At 38.1% G+C, this 18,377-nt stretch overlaps 1 protein-coding gene across 4 annotated transcripts in view; it reads left to right on the forward strand.

Annotated features, from left to right (window-relative positions):
- DDC (dopa decarboxylase) overlaps positions 1-18,377 on the forward strand; it is an 88,862-nt gene that overhangs the window by 47,474 nt on the left and 23,011 nt on the right. For all 4 annotated transcript variants that reach the window (XM_061449162.1, XM_061449158.1, XM_061449159.1 and 1 more), the window contains 4 exons: positions 2,040-2,174; positions 5,374-5,517; positions 14,913-14,979; positions 17,047-17,141. In XM_061449162.1, coding sequence (XP_061305146.1) covers positions 2,040-2,174; positions 5,374-5,517; positions 14,913-14,979; positions 17,047-17,141 — 441 coding nt within the window. The remainder of the gene's footprint in view (positions 1-2,039; positions 2,175-5,373; positions 5,518-14,912; positions 14,980-17,046; positions 17,142-18,377) is intronic.

An 18,377-nucleotide genomic window follows, 5' to 3' on the forward strand; every position in this document is an offset into this window, starting at 1 on the left:
AAATTGATACAAGAACTGTTGTATGCACTGACTAAACACCAGCATGGATGAGCTGCCAGGATGCCAGGGCATCTTGTGGCACTCCTTAGAAGGCTGAGGCTATTCTTGAACCTAAGTCATTTGCCTGCCCATCCAGGCAGTCTCCAGAATAGTGGGGGCTTAAATTTCCAAATCTCAAATTAATGCCTGAACCTTTGGAATTTCCTACAGCTGTTTACTTTTATACATTTGTGTGCATTTCTTTTACATGTATGTTCCTTACATGTCCTGGAAAGACAATAAAGATTTTACAAGACCTTATCATTGCCAAATACATTTTAATAAAAGTAATAATATGTTTTCCCACATACTAAAAGCAAGGGTGCTAGAGCTACCTTTACTGTGAAGAACCCAGGTTTAGAAAGGTTGCTTTCAGTGACTTGCCTGATGTGAGTTCTTCCACATAGGCTTTGTGTTGCCCAGCTTCATTATGAGGACATGCAGCTTACCTGAAACACATCACAATAAACTGCAGTAGTTTGCACAAACGAAAATTATTCTCACCTGCTGAATTTCTGGAAAGGGTATTTCAGACAACATTGTCTGATAGCATGCTTAGACTACTACATTATATATTGCTTGTAAAAAAATCAGGAAAGAAACCAGCTTATCAGAAAATAGGTGATGTCCTTGACTGAAACATTCCTTGCATCTCCTGGACATCTGCAACCAGAGTAATTATATTCTAGCTCACAGGATTGTTGGGAAGCACAAGTATTTTTTCCTGCTGCTACTTAGCTATTGTGCTGAGCATGGAAGAAACAGTTTTGCTAACAGAGACATGATGACAAAAGTTTCTCATCAGGAAACTTAAACTCTGTTGGGATGCTGCCAGGTATAGAAGGCAGTTTCGTCTATATAAACAGCTCAGGTAACTTCAGTTTTAGGAGAAACACTGAACTCATTGGGAACATTCTTATATATGAAATTGTAAGATCAGGCACACAGGTCTTCAACAGAGGGAGCATAGAATTTTGGTACAGGATAAGAAAGATCACCCCAAAATTAGCTTGTCACTGGGGATATTCCTGAAATATTAATATAAGCAACTGTATTCATTGCCCTGGCAGAGGAAGATTCACACGACAGTTGTTCAATTTTGAAAGTACCTAAAACCAAAATCTTATGTATGGACACTCAAACCCACTGAAATTTATGAACATGTTTACAAACTGTTACTTGTATTTTAAAGGAGCAGTTTAGAGCATGTTTCATCTGCCTGTTCTACAGGAAAAACAGTGAGAAAAATTGTGGGATCCTGTATTCCCTTGTGAAGTTTACAAATCAAAATTCCTCTCTTTGTTGTTGCAGAGTATCCAATACACAATTTATACTCATGTTTTGTGAATCAAAATGCAATTTAGAAATAGTGTGTGACTGTTTGTTACATCTGTGTGGTTTGGATAAAGAAAACATACATAACTAATACTTTGAAATGCAGTTAGCTGTATTGAATCATAAGTTTTTTGCTTTGTCAATGTTTTTTTCTCCTTTAGCTACAATAGCTGACTTGCCCAGGATAACTGTAAATATTAAATAAGCATTATAATTGTGTATATTGCTTGATAGAAATGAGAGTTGACAGCCAGATTCTGGTGGAAGTTAAGTTTGCAGAAATCCAGCATAACAGAATTCAGCAGCATAACAGAATTCAGCAGTTACTCTGCCATTGTCAGTGATTAACAAATGATTGGTGCGTGGTTGGAGAGCCTTTTGCCATACGTTTAAGTCTTGAGTCCCGCTTTCTAGCATGGATTGCAAGGCTGGTGCCTAAACTGAATAAGTGTAAAGAGAGCAGACAGAGGCATCAGGAAGGAGGACATTAAGATCAAATAGAGATTCCTCACTCGCTGTCACACATATTCTTAAAAAACTTGAGATTGTGCAATTTCTCATATGCAGTTTCTGTTGACCACTTTGCAGATTCATACAGAAGAAAACGTTGCTTTTCTTCTTCTGGAATGTCTTCCTTTTGAACTTTCCTTCAATTTGTCCCATAGGGAAGTGCAAGTGAGGCTACCCTGATTTCACTGCTTGCTGCAAGAACAAAAACTATCAGACGGGTGCAGGCAGAAAAGCCCGAGTTAACAGAAGCAGACATCATGGGCAGGCTGGTGGCCTATGCTTCTGATCAGGTGAGTACCTCTCAAAACCATGTAAACATGGGGTCTATACTTAACAATTCAGTCATCTCAATAGACAGGTGAATTAAGTATAAACTCTTTAGGTTGGTAACTATATGGTTTTGTGTGTCTGTGTGTGCACACGTTTTCCTTCTATATATACATGTGTGAACATCCATCCATCCATCCATCATCCTCCCCCTGTATGCATGCATAGTTGCAGGTGCATGCACACAGAAAACCTAACGCATGAATATAAAGTAAATTGGTCGTAGTGTTTCAAGAAGCCCAAAACATTATATCCTTTTTTTTTTTTTTTTAAAAAAGAAAAAACTCTGCAAAGATCTTAATGTATAAGCCCAGCTAAGAAATCTTGTAAGAAAACATAATCCTTGATTTCTGGCTGTGAGTGGTATTTAGCAGACTGAGCTAGGCTAAATTCTCAGCAGGCCAAGACCATGAGAGGCTTTTACTGTTAATGAAACCAAATTTGAATCTTGTGAGTTCTGCTGCTACTACCCTTCTGACACACTAATCCTACTGAAGGGCTAAGCAATGTTGTTTCTCTCAATAGCTGTGACATTTTCGTATCTAAATGTCAATGAGACAGAAGAAACTTAGCACCTGATGTTTAGTTTAAAATCATATCTGATTATGCAGAATAAAATGGCCAAGTTTTAGGCTTACCTTGATTTACTATGAAGTGTATGTTCAAAAGCACTCGAAAGCAAGTTAGAAGAGCACAGCTCTTTGCTGGTGGGAAGAGGGACTACACTTGCAGGGTGAGAAGAGTTAGAACAAGAAATACGAGAAAAAATAACTGGTTTTAAAAGGCACAAATGATATTTGTGGTTTTGTTTTTGTTTTTTTTTTGTTTTTGTTTTTCTGAGACCCTAAGGTCTGTGCTGTGCAGACTGCCGGTTCCAGAGCTCATACTCTGACTCAGTGATGCGCAAAGCCTTTTACTTGTTTTCGGGTTTTGTCCCATGTAAGTGGCTGACCTGAAATAAGGTCTGACAGGCCTTACTGCTTACTGAAGGTCAGAGGATCTTATGTTTACAGAAGGATTTGCCTTAAGATAGTGCTGCCCTTTCAAAGCAGATTGTTGCAGAGCTCACCGGTCCTCCTTCATTAAGAACAGACCTGTGTGACTCACAGACAATAATCCACAAAAGAAAGTAAGCCTAAGCCATTCTGTGGGAGAGAAAGTCATGCACAGACAGAGCACAATATTGCAAGAAAGCATTAGGAGGGAGGTAAAAAGGTGGCTAGTAAGGAGGCCCAGAGCAGAAAGCTAAACTCAGATTTTATACATCTTCCTAGGCATTTCTAGAAAATCTTTATCGCATTGAAATAATTTTGCTTTGTGCTAATGAGTACAGAGCACAAGTGGTAACAAATCTTTCCCCAGTAACTACCTGGGGGGTTGGAGACAACAGATTTTCTTTTAGCGCCTGGGCTATCCTGGCTGACATTTTGTTTGCAAGAGACACTGAGACCTAGGAGCTGAAAGGAGCATCTAAGAGCTACCCCTGACAATAGACACCTGACTGGGACTAGGACAGAAGTCAGGGTACTTTTTGATGTTCTCAACTTTTCTCAGGTCGTTTCTTCATCAACCTTTTTTTTTACCATGTTTCTTTGGCTACTTTAAGCAGCTGCCCCCACTCATTTCACTGCTTTCTGCTTGGTTCCTTACCCTCCTTAAAGGTGGTGGGAGATTACTTAGTGTTTTGCTGAGGACTAGGAATTCCATGGAGCAGCAGGTTACTGAAGATGTGTTATAATGCAAAAGCATCTTGGCAGTTTTAACCTTAAGATTGTGAATGGCTGTGGTTATCAGAGAGCCTTATTACCATTTTGGAGATTCGAAGATGCAGCTCAGAGGTTCTGACTGGCTAACAGCCTCAGTGTATTGTTATAGTTTGCTTAGCTGCAATTCAGTTATAAAATACCTCTTTCCATTGTACACTTGAATGAAGTATGGTGTTGTCATGGTACACACATTGTTTTCCACTTTAAAAGTTATATTTCAAGTCTAGACTTCCAAATTTTCTCAAGTTGTTGCCTGATTAGTTTACCAAAGTACTTTAACAAGAGACAGTGCTGAGATGCAAGCTGACAGTAAATCTGCCTTGTCATTCTATGGGAACGTGAAGTTGAAAGGCAGAAGCTTGTATCTTCATCTGGTCTTGTTCAACCTGTGCTTTAGCTTAATCTTTTCTGTGTTTATATGCTAAATTAGAATAGAATTAGTAACTACTCTTGTAGGCAGTAGCAAGAACTAATAAGAGTAGGACGGAGATTAGGAATGAGAACAGTCACAATATGAAAAGGTGAGAAATTATTCAAATTAGTGGCAATTAGTGAAATTGTAGAAGATGAAAGGTAAAATAGCTTTTTGGGGGGTTAGTCATGTTCTAAAGGAGTATTTTCTGGCTAAAGTTATTATTGTACTTCACAAATTTATAAGAATTTTTTAGTGATAACTTTGATTTTATTTACTAATATGTGCTTTATGTTCTAAAAATACTGTTTCTGGAGAATTCAGATCAAGTGGATTATAAATAAAATAATGTATTGGGAATGATCCTTAATTGGCTTACAAAATGAATGAATGATTGAGCCACAATTTAGTCAGTGTGTAATCTAAAAATTCTAATCTTGTAATCTAAAAATCTAATCTTATTATCATGTAAGAAAATACCTCATTCTATACCATACCATGACATTAACTTTTTAGAGTTCTGCAAAGCTGTATGCCATAAAAATATGGTAGCAAGCAACTGAATCATTGTCAGGCAAGCTGATTATCTGCATGTCTTTTGGTTGATTTAGAGCCAAATCCCGAAGCTCTTTATCACTCCTACCTAACTGTGAACATGTTAATTAAAGCTCTCTCTAAGGTTGATTGAACTCTTGTCTGAATGATGCCATGGCAATAGTCTCAAGAATACTTCAGGGTTTCCATTAGTGTATTTTGTGTGTGTGTGTGTGTATGTATGCATATATATGTATGTGTGTCCATATGTCTGTCTATCTGTATGAAAGAAGGAGAGGTATGTGTCTGTTTGTTATATACCAGCAACGGTCCCAGGATCTCAAGTATTCCTTTACTTAAAGGAAATTGTTATTTTATTTTTAAATTCAAATTAACTTCTTACATTCCAATAAAAAGTATCTGTCTTAAAATTTGTCCATTTCCTTGTAGGCTCATTCATCTGTGGAAAGGGCTGCACTAATTGGGGGTGTGAAGATTAAAAATATTTCTTCAGATGATGCATTTAGTGTTTGTGGTTCAGCCCTAAACAAAGTTTTGGATGAAGACAAAGCTTCTGGTCTTATCCCATTCTTTGTGAGTACTGGATTTAATTAATCAGTGGATTTATTGCTTCTGATAAGCTATTTTTGACGTGAATAGATGATCTCATCCCTAACAGAGGGGTCAATAGGCAGCCTAGCTAGAATACTAGAATAGGTTCCATGAGTGTTCTAAATACACCTTTCTGTGCAGGAAGATAAACGAATTTGAGCAACTGGCTGCCTTTCTCAGCAAAAACGATGTTTTAAAAGGACTTGAGGTTATATTAGACAGCCGAATAAATGGAGGTGAATTTTTTAGTTGCAGTGTTTTAATCTCCTAACACTTGAATTCTGAACTGCCAGTTTTAAAAACTTATACATTTATTTTTCAGGTTCTAATTTACCCATAAAACAAGTTTAAAAGCACAAAATTAAATGATGGTGTCTCACGCTTAAATATTTTTAAGAAACGGTAGTTTCCCCTCCTCACTACTGTAGCAAAGAAATGAACCTCCATAATATACTCAAGTATCATCAAGATCAGACATTGTCAGGCAGGTATTTGTGAATATGTAACTGCCTCTAACTGTGGAAGCTCTAGGTGTCATCCTTTCTTGTTATTTGTCCATTCTTTCCACAGATTTCTGCTTCCACAGCAGTCTAGCAAAAGCAATGTGTTTATATCTCAGCAGCAAAAGCTCATAATCCCCCCTTTTTTGACATAAAACAGTGTTAGACTGGATAAAATTCTAAAGTTTGGTTCTACTATAAGTACCTGATCAAAAAGAACATTTGCTTACTTATCAGATCTACTCTTCCTGTCAGTTCAGAACACCATCCTATTATTTCAAGTTAAAACAAGATTTTGCCTTTCGGTTTTGGATTGTTCTTAGGGTTTTTGTTTGTTTGTTTGTGGGTTTTTTTTGTGGTTTTGCTTGTTTGTTTTTTGTTTGGTTTTGTTTTGTTTGTTTTGTTGTTTGCTTTCCCCCCCTCCATGGACTAAGTAATCTCTGTTCATCATCAACAAAATTATTTACTCATTTCTAAGCAAATGGCTGTCTAAGGAGTATAATACGCTACCAAGAATATGTTTTTACTGGCCTCCACTGAAGGAAAATTGGAGAAAAAACTACCTCTATTTTAGAAACCCAGAACTTTAGAAAGGGGATTTTTTAAGACAGCCAAAAATATGTCAACATTTTTTCAGAAAAGTCATGTGTGACTTGATAGTTGTTTCTTTACTTTCATGTGGTAACATTTTGAAAAGGGCTAAAGAGACTTAAATTTCCATGAACTGTTTTCAGAAGAATTAGCAGATTAAGTTTGTTTATACTTGTGGTTAAGTGCCAAGTGGGACAAAGAAGCTTAAATTTCACCAAGCTCTTTTGAAAATTTAATCTTTTTACTCTTCTTGTTATTAACCTTCAGTGTCTGTTTTTATGTAGTATAAGAATGAATAAGCTGAAAAGTGGTTTTGATACGTGCAGAATGCTGCTAATTTCTAGTCTGACTATAACTAGTGAGTCCTTAGGATGACCAAGCACTTCCCATCAATTTTTTTCCAATATAATAAGACTCTGACTGAGAAACAAAGCATTTTTAGGTATTCCAAAGTGAAATTTCTTCTGTGGGCTGCACCTATTGAAATGGAGATGTGCCATAAGGTATGGTTTATTTCATTGTTATATGGTACCAGCTCATAATATCTTATATTATGTACTATATCATATCTCCATACACTAACTGCAAAGTTAATGTGTTTTTTCCTCATCTTTTGTCCATTAGGAAAAAAAAAAAGCAACTTGCCACTCATAAATATTTATTTCTTATTTTTTTATGTGTAGCAAAAGGAAATAAAAATTCTCTTTCATGTATTCAGTGACATCTTTACAAAGGGTGATTTAAGTGTTGTTCTTCCTCTGTTTGCCTAGCTGTGCAAAACAGGCTTTCAAAAACAGTAGAGGCTGGTCTGAGTTCATATGGCCTGTACCAGGTCTTCCATTTATTTGTATACATAAAACATGTCAGCTTAGATTAAACTAGATCTCATTATCCTTATGGATGGCCTCTTAACTCAAAAGGTGTGTTAATTCTCTGTCATGCTGAGCAACAGTCCATGCACTCTATTAGTGCTCTGTTTTCTGGCTTGCAGATTTCAAAAGCCTTTCCATTTCTTTTGTTCTTGAGTATTTTGGTGCAATTTTATTTTGTTCTGGTGCCAAAGATATGCACATTGCCAAGGAAACACCTCATGCCATGTTATTCCTTGTCTCCCTGTATTCACTGATCCTTCACTAACGGCTGTGATTCAACATCAAAGCAAAAGGTTTAACAGAAGAAATTCTGCCTAAGGAGACTTGCAGCAGCAGAGAGATCATTCCTAATGAAGACATCTTAGCTGCATGCAAGCTGATGCAGTCTCCCTTATAAGAAAAGAAAAAAAGTTTTGTAGAGGATTAAAAAGAACATGCAAGCAAATTACAGTGCCTTGTAGGCATGATTCTCCTCTTGTATTTAAGGAACAAATGAGGAATTATTATCCTGAACTTGATAGAAGTCCTTTGCTTGTAGAGGTGAGTGGAGAATAAGTGGAGAATTTGCTTGATGTGAAACAGGTTCTCTCATTACAGCCATCTGGTATTTATAGGTTTGCTTTTTATGTACACAGGGTTTGGCAGTCAGTCTTGTTTGGGGACAAGCATTGTCTTTAAAATGAGTCTTTGGATTCCTATTCACCATCAATATCTTTTAGCACTAGTAATGTGTATATAATTTTGTTCATTGAAGGCTCTTGCCAGTCAGTGTACCCAGACCTCTGCTTTTGTTTCTTTTTTTTTTAAAATTCAGATGTGTGATAATTTGTCTCTTTCAAGATACTTTTGCAGAAATTGAAACAGATACAGTTTTGTACAGCAAAGCAAGCAGACTGTGCAAACAAAGCACTTGTGTCCAATGTTAAGGCACTAAAGTTGCTGCAATTTACCGAGGAGCAATTTCCAAGGGTGGCTGATATGCAGCCCTTCATCTGGCCACCAGATAACGGGGAGCTTTAAAGTATATGCTGAGGTCATGACCATGTCAATAATTACAAACATTAGGTGGTGGTTAAGCACACACATAAATGCCTTTCTTGGTTGGACCCTATATGCTTCCAGCTTGAGACAGGCCTGTACTTTGGATGAGCTCAAGTATGGAGACCACCAAGTAAAGCACTGCTAAGTTCATGTGTAGAGTCCACTGCATTCAAGCCTAGTTCACTTGAATGTGTCTAAGTGGCCTGTGAGCTTTACTCTATCTTTCACAATTCAACACTGATATACTGCAGCTGGCATATATACAGTACAATGTACTTCAACAACCTCATCCAGTATAAAGCTTCTATAACATAATTGCCTTGCTGCTGAACAAAGGCCCGCATGAAATCAATCTGATCCTAGCTGAAATGACTCTTCTGAATGATGATCTGCAGGATATTATGAAGCAGGCTGTTTGTATCTGGACTCACTTGGGAAACAATAAATCAAAATTTGAGTGACAGAGGAGCCATCTTTTCAGTAGAAGTTAACACTAAGATCCTGATCACAGATTCCTGTTTGGAAGAAGGATTCTTGAGATATGTATAGATGTCCAGGGTGATGTTTCTTAATCCACAGTTTGTGAATGATCACTGGTTTGTAAAATACTGAATGGTTTAGTAAACTGCTGCACTTTTCTTCAAGCCACAGACATTCTCTTGAGTGCAAGATGGCAAACAACTGAGTAAGGGAAAATAAATACAGTAAGAGAACATTGAAGGTTCTGCCTCATTATAGTTAACTGCAAATGAAAAGCCTTGTGGTGAGCCTGTGAAAAATGTGTCGACATATTTTTCAAAAGGTGTAAGGGGTCTTCCAGTTGAAAAGATTGAGAGTCATTGCTCTCAGGCATCATAAAGATTCATGCGTGTTTCCTGACATAGCTCTTCATTTCAGAAAAGTAGTATATGAGATGACTGATGCAAGCACTTCTGCTTCTTTGTATTAGCAACCAGGCTTGAGTCAAATTTGAAGTGCACAGCCTGAAAAGGATAAGGCCTGCAGGCTATACTGAGCCATCAGTCCCATTTCTGTGATGCATCCTGTCTCCAGCCCTTTGCACAAATGTGATTTTGCCAGTGCTATACAGGATACAAATTGAGTTAGATTTGTTGTGTAGAAGTGAGACAGGGTAATGAGAGTCCTGACAAGAGCAGATGCTGTCACTTGAAGTGGTTTCTGAGAGTTAAATCAAGTAGCTTTGAGGCTTAGACTCCTGCAGAGAGGACAACAAAATTATGTTAGAAACTGAGGTACGCTTTACAGAATAAGCCATTATTTAAATAACCAAGCATATGTTTGAACTCATAAAATCTCTTACTGAAGCAACATACTCCTTATTCTGATTAGAAGGAGAATACTTTAACTGCAGTACAACACTAATAACAATAATGTGTAACTTTTCTGTTGTGAAATCTCTGTCATTATTTTAATTGCTGGACTAGCCAAGAAAATTTCACTCTCATCCTGTCAGAAAGACTACAACATATTATCATAAAATATATGTATAAAAGCAGAACTAAGTCTGTAGTCTACTCTTTATTAGGGTTAATCCCTATTCTTTATGTATATAGAAACCCCAGAATTTTCTTTCCATTTCTTGTGACCCAATTTGTAGATCTGCAGTTCAAAGATGAAACTCAAGCTTCTCCTGGTTGTGGGAACATCTTAGGTAGACAATAATGTGATAAATATATTTTGACTCCACACATGCACACCGCCTTTGTAAGAAAAGAAACCAAACTTACTTCTTTTAAAAAAAAAAAAATATCTTGCAATCTTTTAAAAGCAACCTTCCTCAAAGGATGATTAAACTTCCAGAGAAGTCATAAACGCACCTCAAGGCACTGTAATTATTCTGTTCTTCTCATGTGTCTCAGAAATATGGGAAGGCCCAGCGTAAAGATTAGATTTTTCTGAGAGGAAAATGTGCTAGCAGCAAAATGCTCAGCTCATTTGCAGAACTGTATTTGTTTCAAACTCAGGTTCTTGGTAGCTTGATTTAGAAAAACATACTGATGTTTCCCTTTCTTATTTTATAGGAAATTATAATTATTATTAATAATTATTTTTTATTATAATTATATATAAAGCAATACTATTATTTATTATTATAAAATTAGAATAATATATTCCCCATAGCTGATATTTTTAATTGGTGCAATGAAACATGATGATAGCTATTAATATTGCCATAATTGTGAAGTTGGGGGAACATGTGTGCTGTCAGGGATAAAATGTTTTCAGCGTTTTCTATGACTACATTGAATCAGGTCTCTGCTAACAGGATACGACTTCCTCTAAGAGTGTACATAAATTCATATGAATAGAGTACTATCTGAGTACTTTCCACTAAACAGAAAAATTCAGCCCCCTACCACAATTTCAAATGTGTCTCAGGTATGCGGTACGATATAGATAGAAAAATGTTCGAAAGTGTACTTAAAAGAGGGGGTTTACCTCTAGCAACAGATTATTGATTAGTTCAATATTCTTGGGATGTGTAGTTTTAAATATGTGGCTTTTCGAATACATCTCCACCTGTGCATCTTACTGAATGCTCATGTTAGTGTGGGATTTCCTAGAAATTTTGAAAAATCCAGTTTGATGAGTAGTGAAAAAGCCATCTCTCATGTTGCGTGAGTTCTCTAAAAACCTGGCACTAGTGAATGAAAATCCTAACGCATTCATCCAACTCTCTGTCTCATAATCAGATTATTTTTGTCAAGCTGCCAGGCCTTTCTAATGTGCTGTTGCTGCATTATTTCATAGAATGAAAAGAAGAAAAAAAAGCCTGATGGGAAATGTGAAAAGCAAAAATAAACAAGCATGTTAAAACCTCATGAGAAGTCACAGAGAGGACTAGTTAGGGAACCCCCAGAAGGACAACCAGTTCTTGGTTCTGAGATGTGCACAGGACCTGCTTCAAGATGTGACCGTAGATGATTTGTAACAGTCTCCAATATCCAACAGCTGGTAGAAGTGAAAAGGCAATAAAATCTCTATCTTGAAAGCAGGTGACAATTTATGAATGAGGATGAGTGTTCAAGGGAACAAATAAAGGGTAAAATATCGGTAGCTATCAAGCATTCTGTCTAATTAGAGCAGAAATACTTAGTGCAAATGTGTACCGCCTTTTAAAAAGAGGGAAAAAACACCCTCCTTTAAAAAGCTGTTGTTGTTTGAGTATGGGAACCCCTAGAATTAAAGAAGTATCACTGAAATGCAGGAGAGACAGCATGTGAATGTCCAAGCCAGAACAGTAAAAAAGCATACACTTGGCAAGTGAAACATGGTATTAGGCTAAAACAGATGATAGGATTTAGGCAAAAAATTTGCTAATGCCATAATAACATGGAATTATTTCTCTCAGAAGTAGAAAGCTTGTGCTAGAGTAAAAGCTGAAGCAGATAAGGCCACATCAGGTAACACAAACATGAGCAAAATCATTTACTAGGGAAGTGCTTACTCACATCACGATGATTGTAACTGACAGGCCAAAAGCCCGCCCTGTCCCCAGCTGCAGCTCTCAGCTGGTCATCAGCAACAAGTCCCCATTCTGCAGGAGCTCCACAACTGCGAAGCAATGACAGATAGCATAGCAGGAAAACCTACTGTCCTGGACAAACTAAACAGATGCTTAGAAACAGAAGATTACTTGGCATGTTGGATGGGCCAGATAAGTCCAGTGCAGAGAAGGAATCACTGGAAACTTTCCCTCATGGCGTCACTCCTTCTGCAAGGGAGGGCAATGAACCCAAAGGCTCTGCATAAGTACTCAGTATGGAGCTGTGACCCAAAACTGCACTGCATGGAGTTTTAATGCATAATCGTACCTATGTTTTGCTATGAAGGTATGGTTTTGTTCTTGAAAGGTCTCGTGGATGGACAGGTATCATCTAGGCGTTCCTTTGTCTTCTTATAGGTCTTGTCATGAGTTCACTAAGGGATGTGGACACACAACAGAAAAAATGTGGCTACTTGCAGATCTGAAGGGAAAAACAGTGAAAGCAAAAGATAGTGCACTGACAGTGTACTTGGCAGAAAAAGTAACCAGAAGTACAAAAATAACCCCCCCAAAATCAGGATTTCACGTATTTATAGTCATGTCCTGGCTGTATTATAGTTGTGTGTGACCTTGGATAAATGATCCAATTTCTTTGAACTTATGATGGGGCTACAGAACTGATGGACAGGGGTAGAGCAGTTGATGTCATCTACCTGGACTTGTGGAAAGCGTTCAACACTGTCCCACACGACATCCTTGTCCCTAAATTGGAGAGACATCAATTTGATGGATGGACCACTCGGTGGATAAAGAACTGTCTGGATGGCCGCACACAAAGAGCTGTGGTCAATGGCTCAATGTCCGGCTGGAGACCAGTAACGAGTGGTGTCCCTCAGGGATCGGTGTTGGGACTGGTCTTGTTCAACATCTTTGTCGCTGACATGGACAGTGGGATTGAGTGCACCCTCAGCAAGTTTGCCGATGACACCAAGCTGTTTGGTTCAGTTGATACGCTGGAGGGAAGGAATGCCATCCAGAGGGACCTTGACACGCTTGTGAGGTGGGTTGATGCCAACCTCATGAAGTTTAACCATGCCAAGTGCAAGGTCCTACACCTGGGTCGGAGCAATCCCAGGCACAGCTACAGGTTGGGCAGAGAAGAGATTCAGAGCAGCCCTGCGGAGAAGGACATGGGGGTGTTGGTTGATGAGAAAATGAACATGAGCCGGCTTCAGTGTGTGCTTGCAGCCCAGAAAGCCAACCATATCCTGGGCTGCATCAAAAGGAGCGTGACCAGCAGGTTGAAGGAGGTGATCCTGCCCCTCTACTCTGCTCTTGTGAGACCTCACCTGGAGTATTGTGTGCAATTCTGGTGTCCTCAACATAAAAAAGACAGGGAACTGTTGGAACAAGTCCAGAGGAGGGCTATGAGGATTATCAGGGGACTGGAGACCTCCTGTATGAAGACAGGCTGAGAAAGTTGGGGCTGTTCAGCCTGGAGAAGAGAAGGCTGCGGGGAGACCTCATAGCAGCCTTCCAGCATCTGAAGGGGGCCTATAGGGATGCCGGGGAGGGACTCTTCATTAGAGACTGTAGTGACAGGACAAGGTAATGGGTTAAAACTTAAACAGGGAAAGTTTAGATTGTATATAATTAGAAAATTGTTTCCTGTGTGGGTGGTGAGGCACTGGAATGGGTTGCCCAGGGAGGTTGTGAATGCTCCATCCCTGGCAGTGCTCAAGACCAGGTTGCACAGAGCCTTGGGTGATATGATTTAGCATAAGCTGTGTCTGCCCATGGCAGGGGGGTTGGAACTAGATGATCTTAAGGTCCTTTCCAACCCTAACTATTCTATGATTCTATGATTCTAATACTCTTAACTAAAACCCAGCATATTTTATTTGCCTATTTAACCTATGAAGTGTCTTCTATTGTATAAAAATCCAGAACAAGGCAAAAATCAAACCCAGTCTTTACTAGCACTTGCAAAAAGGAGACAAAGTGTTTAAAGCAGAAGTGTAGCAATGAAAAATAAAATAATGTCAGTTTAGATGCACTTGGTAGTTGGTTTTGGGGGGTTATAATTCTACCTGCATATTCCCAGTAAGTTACCGTAGCTCATTTTCACCTAGTTATATTCTTTTTTTACTGTGAAAATACAGTATTTATGTTGCTTCTCCCTTTTGCCCACTGATAATGCATCAGGATACATTAAAGGAGGCATTAACCGAATGAAGGAAGGGTGTTTCTGGTATTTTGGGATGAATTTGGGAGAAAATGTTTCTCTGGCAATATATCTTGCAAACCTAATATGCTACTAGTGAATAGGTCCCAGGCTGCAGATGCTTTGAGCATGAAGCACTTACAAGTCTGTTACAGAACTGTGGCTCTTTAATTCAGGCAGTAACCTTTTATAATGGGTTCTGTCAACAGCACTTCCAGCACCTTTAAGTTGTTCAAGTTCAGAGCTTGCTTATAGACCACAAACTGCAAATCATTATGGTGATAATTGTGTACATGAGGTTAGTATTGGGCCACATGGTAAGCATGTGGAACACATGGTAAATCTATAAAATATATCATTAATGTAATACTGTGACTGTGTTGCATTATTTGTCAGTCAATTTTAGATTAACATTTGATTTTATGCATCTGTTTCAAGAGATGCCTATGGGAGCTTTGAAATAATTGATTCTCAAAAGTTCCCCTGAAGGATGGTTACTGGCTGCTAAAATCCATTTCTTTTGCCCTATATCACCTATTCTCTCTATTCATTGTTGCCTTTGCAGACAGTTTTTTTTTTTTCATTTGATACTGCTCTTTGCTGTAACATATTTTTTTGCCTTTGTGTGTTTGGCTCTGCAGTTCTGTGCAACACTTGGAACCACACCTTGCTGCTCCTTTGACAAACTGTTAGAACTGGGTCCTATCTGTAAGTCTTTGCTGCTACTTTTTAAAATTGCAGATACCAGTTAAAGCCATGCTGAGTCATTTCCAGGGTATTGTGCAGCATCAGTGTCCAAATTCAATAAGGCTACTTGTAGATGAGACCTTCAGTTACAGTTTTCTTTCTAATATTAGGTCAAGCAGCAAGCTTGCGTTCTCAAACTGTTATAGTGTACAGAGGACATTGCCCCAAGGGTTTCTGGGTGGGGAGTATTTTGGAACACTCAGTTAAAAATTAGTGTAAGTGCTTCAGTTTGTAACATTTTTCTTCAAGTCCTTTTACCTGCAAGTGCATTAGAGCAATGGTCAAGAATGTGGAAAAACTGAATTCTAATTATCCTGTGCACCGTGTTTTGCTTCTGTTTGGTTCTAATGACTATAAAAGCAGGGAAGTGTGAACCAAAAATCCACGTATATTCTCCTTAATCCTCCCTCTCCCTTCGCCAGTTTCTTTCTCAAGAAAATAGAACGTGTGCCAGCCTGTTTATAGTGATCGAGTCATGGACTCAAAATAAGTATTTCTGTGCTATAGTTTGCTGTGCCAAAAGCACACACCTGCTGCCCCATGAAAATGCACAGAAGTGCATGGTATCTATTCTCAAGGGTGCATTTAGATCAGGAAATTTATAAGCAATTGGAAGCACCCTCATAGAAACACAGCTAGGTTTGATGTTCTGTTAATTTATTCAGGTAGGGCCTAAAACAGTTGGGTCTTTTGTGGAGGTGACTTGCTCTGTGAGGTCTCCTGCCCTCCAGCTCAAGGCCCACAGACTCAGTTTCTCCCAACCCTCCTTTCTACAAATGTTTCTAGCATTCTGCTTAGCAGCTAGAAATTTTACTGTTCAGGTGATTTCTATAGACCTGGCCTAATAAAATAGTGACACCTATACTTCTAGGTAGAGCAGCTAATCGTGTGTGTTTCACCCATTGCTTTCAATGATTTCCTCCTTGAGCAGCAGAGACCAGCAGAAAGATTGCCCACTACTCAAATCATAATCGCTGCTCAAATCATAATCACTGCTCATGCTAGTTTTATTGTGTGCAGGTGAATTTTTCTTCTTAGTATACATGAGCAGTAGTCTATGAAATAAAGGCAGTGTCTCAAACCAAGTATGTTTAAAAATACATAATCAGTTGAACTTTGAACATGTTTTCGAATAAACCTAAGTCATGGATGTTATGAATAGCACTTTATTAGCTTTTTCCAGATATTCATGCAAAAATATAATGTAGTTCACAAGAATGCACATTCCAGCATGAACTTGGTGCCCAACTGCATTTGAATTGATATACCTTTGTATGTGGAAATACCCATCAGAATTATTTGATGACCAGTGTAAAGATGTTATGTGGGCTTCAGTCACCAACTTACAGACCAGAATTCTTACTATTTGCATTAATAGAGGTGATCTGTAACAGAGCGTGAATATTAAATTACACAGGATACATAAGAGGCTTAAATGCTTAAATATTTCTGCAGAAACCATTCAGTGACTAATCAAAACTGGTACTTCCTTAACCTTTCAGTCCTTGCTCTTGCTTGTCTCAGTCCTTGAAATAAATAGCTTGCTGCACGTAGTTCAAAAGCATAAACATGCACACATATCAATACACAAAAAATACTGTTTAAAAATGTGTTTGTGATTCATGAGTTAGAAGTGGGGAGCACAGCTAAACCCCTAGCTCCTCTTGCCAGCATAGATAGTTTTAATGCTATAGAAAGAATAGCTACACCTCTAGATACATATTTTTAAAGTGCATTTTATAATGGTTCTTAAAATTGTTTAATATTTTATTTTGCTTAATATTAATAAGATAAACCTAGACATGAAAGGACTCTATTACCGAAGAAGTGTGGAGGAAGAATAATATGTTATGTATACGTCTTTATGTATTAACAGAAACCCAGATGGTAGAAACCTCTTAATTCGATTTTAAGTTGGGAAAATAATAGCAACAAAGAAAAATCTCTCAGGCACTTGGCTCATGCAAATGAATGGGGGTTTTTAATCTGCTCTTTATTTACCATTCAATTGCCTTTTTTTATTTTTAGGTAATAAGGAAAATATCTGGATGCATATTGATGCAGCCTATGCTGGGAGTGCATTCATCTGCCCTGAATTCAGGCATCTTTTAAACGGAGTGGAGGTGAATAAAGTGTTTCTTCTCTAGCAGCCTGCTAAAATCTTGCTCTTCCATAGAATCTGTGTGTTTCTTATGCATTCTACATTAATGGCTCTTCTAGAATCTTTGAGTGCACTGCACTTCAGTTTGCACTACAAATCCTTGTATGTTCAATTACGTTGCTTGTGTTTATGTAATTTCTGCTGCTTTGTTCTGGAGTATGATAGTTACCACAGTATGTCATTCAGAATAGCAAGTATTAGTGAATCAAAAGTAGTGAAACATGTTTTACAAAGTAGAAAAGAGGAACTTTTTCCCAAATATCCAAAAAGGCACATTTATAACATTGCACAAAAAGGAAAAAAGAAAGAAAAAAGGAAGATTACGTCTGATTTTTAGCTTATATCCTGAAAGTCACAGCCAGTAGCTGTATCTCAAACAGACAGGGTTTAATAACCAAGACAGCTAAATGAAATATTTCTCCAACAGCACTCCTGTTCCTTCCCCCCCCCCACCTTCTGAGCTACTTGGCATTCAGTTGCTTAGATAAGAATACTTCAATTTCCTGCTGCTTCCCTCAGACAGTCAGATAAGTCCTTCTCTTCCACGTCAGTGGAGAAAATATTGCTGTTTGGTAAAGCCAGAAGTTTAAACACAGCACTGATAGGTAGTGACTAATGAAGAAGAGGAGGGAAAATCCCCTCACAAATAAAGCATTTCTTTCTGCCTCTTCTTTTATCAGCAAATGAAGCTTGTTGTAATTTCCTGTGGGGGAATATTTTTTAAATTATTGTTATTGGTTCCTGAAGAAAATGAAACCGCATCCCTTGTCTGGGACAGCATTTGTTGTAAGAGTAAATATTTAACAACTAGGAACAGGTTTCGTACCTTACACAGTACAGGGAGATAGCTAGATAGATGTATGGATAGACGGAGAGACAGACAATCTTATCTTATTAGAGCGATCATTAATTGCTTACAAATGACAAGGAAGGTTACGAGAAGCAAATGAGAAGAGAAAAGTGCTATATGGAGTAGTTAGACACTGGTGCTGCTCGGCCCTCATCTCTTTTTTAAGGCAGATGGTTTCTGTCTTTGTTAAAATGCAAAACACCAACGAAGCTTTTTCTACAGGATGGCCATCTTACCTAGGTGGGTTTCCTGAGACGCTATTCTTAAACATACATCAACACGCCTGTTACATGATGTACAAATATGTATTGTGAATGCTCATTCTGTGTTGGTTTTTCTTTTGACTTA

The sequence above is a fragment of the Pezoporus flaviventris genome, unplaced genomic scaffold, assembly GCF_033815535.1.
Source record: "Pezoporus flaviventris isolate CSIRO_AGI_PZ_B2104156 unplaced genomic scaffold, CSIRO_AGI_Pfla_v1 ptg000007l, whole genome shotgun sequence".
Classification (NCBI taxonomy): domain Eukaryota; kingdom Metazoa; phylum Chordata; class Aves; order Psittaciformes; family Psittacidae; genus Pezoporus; species Pezoporus flaviventris.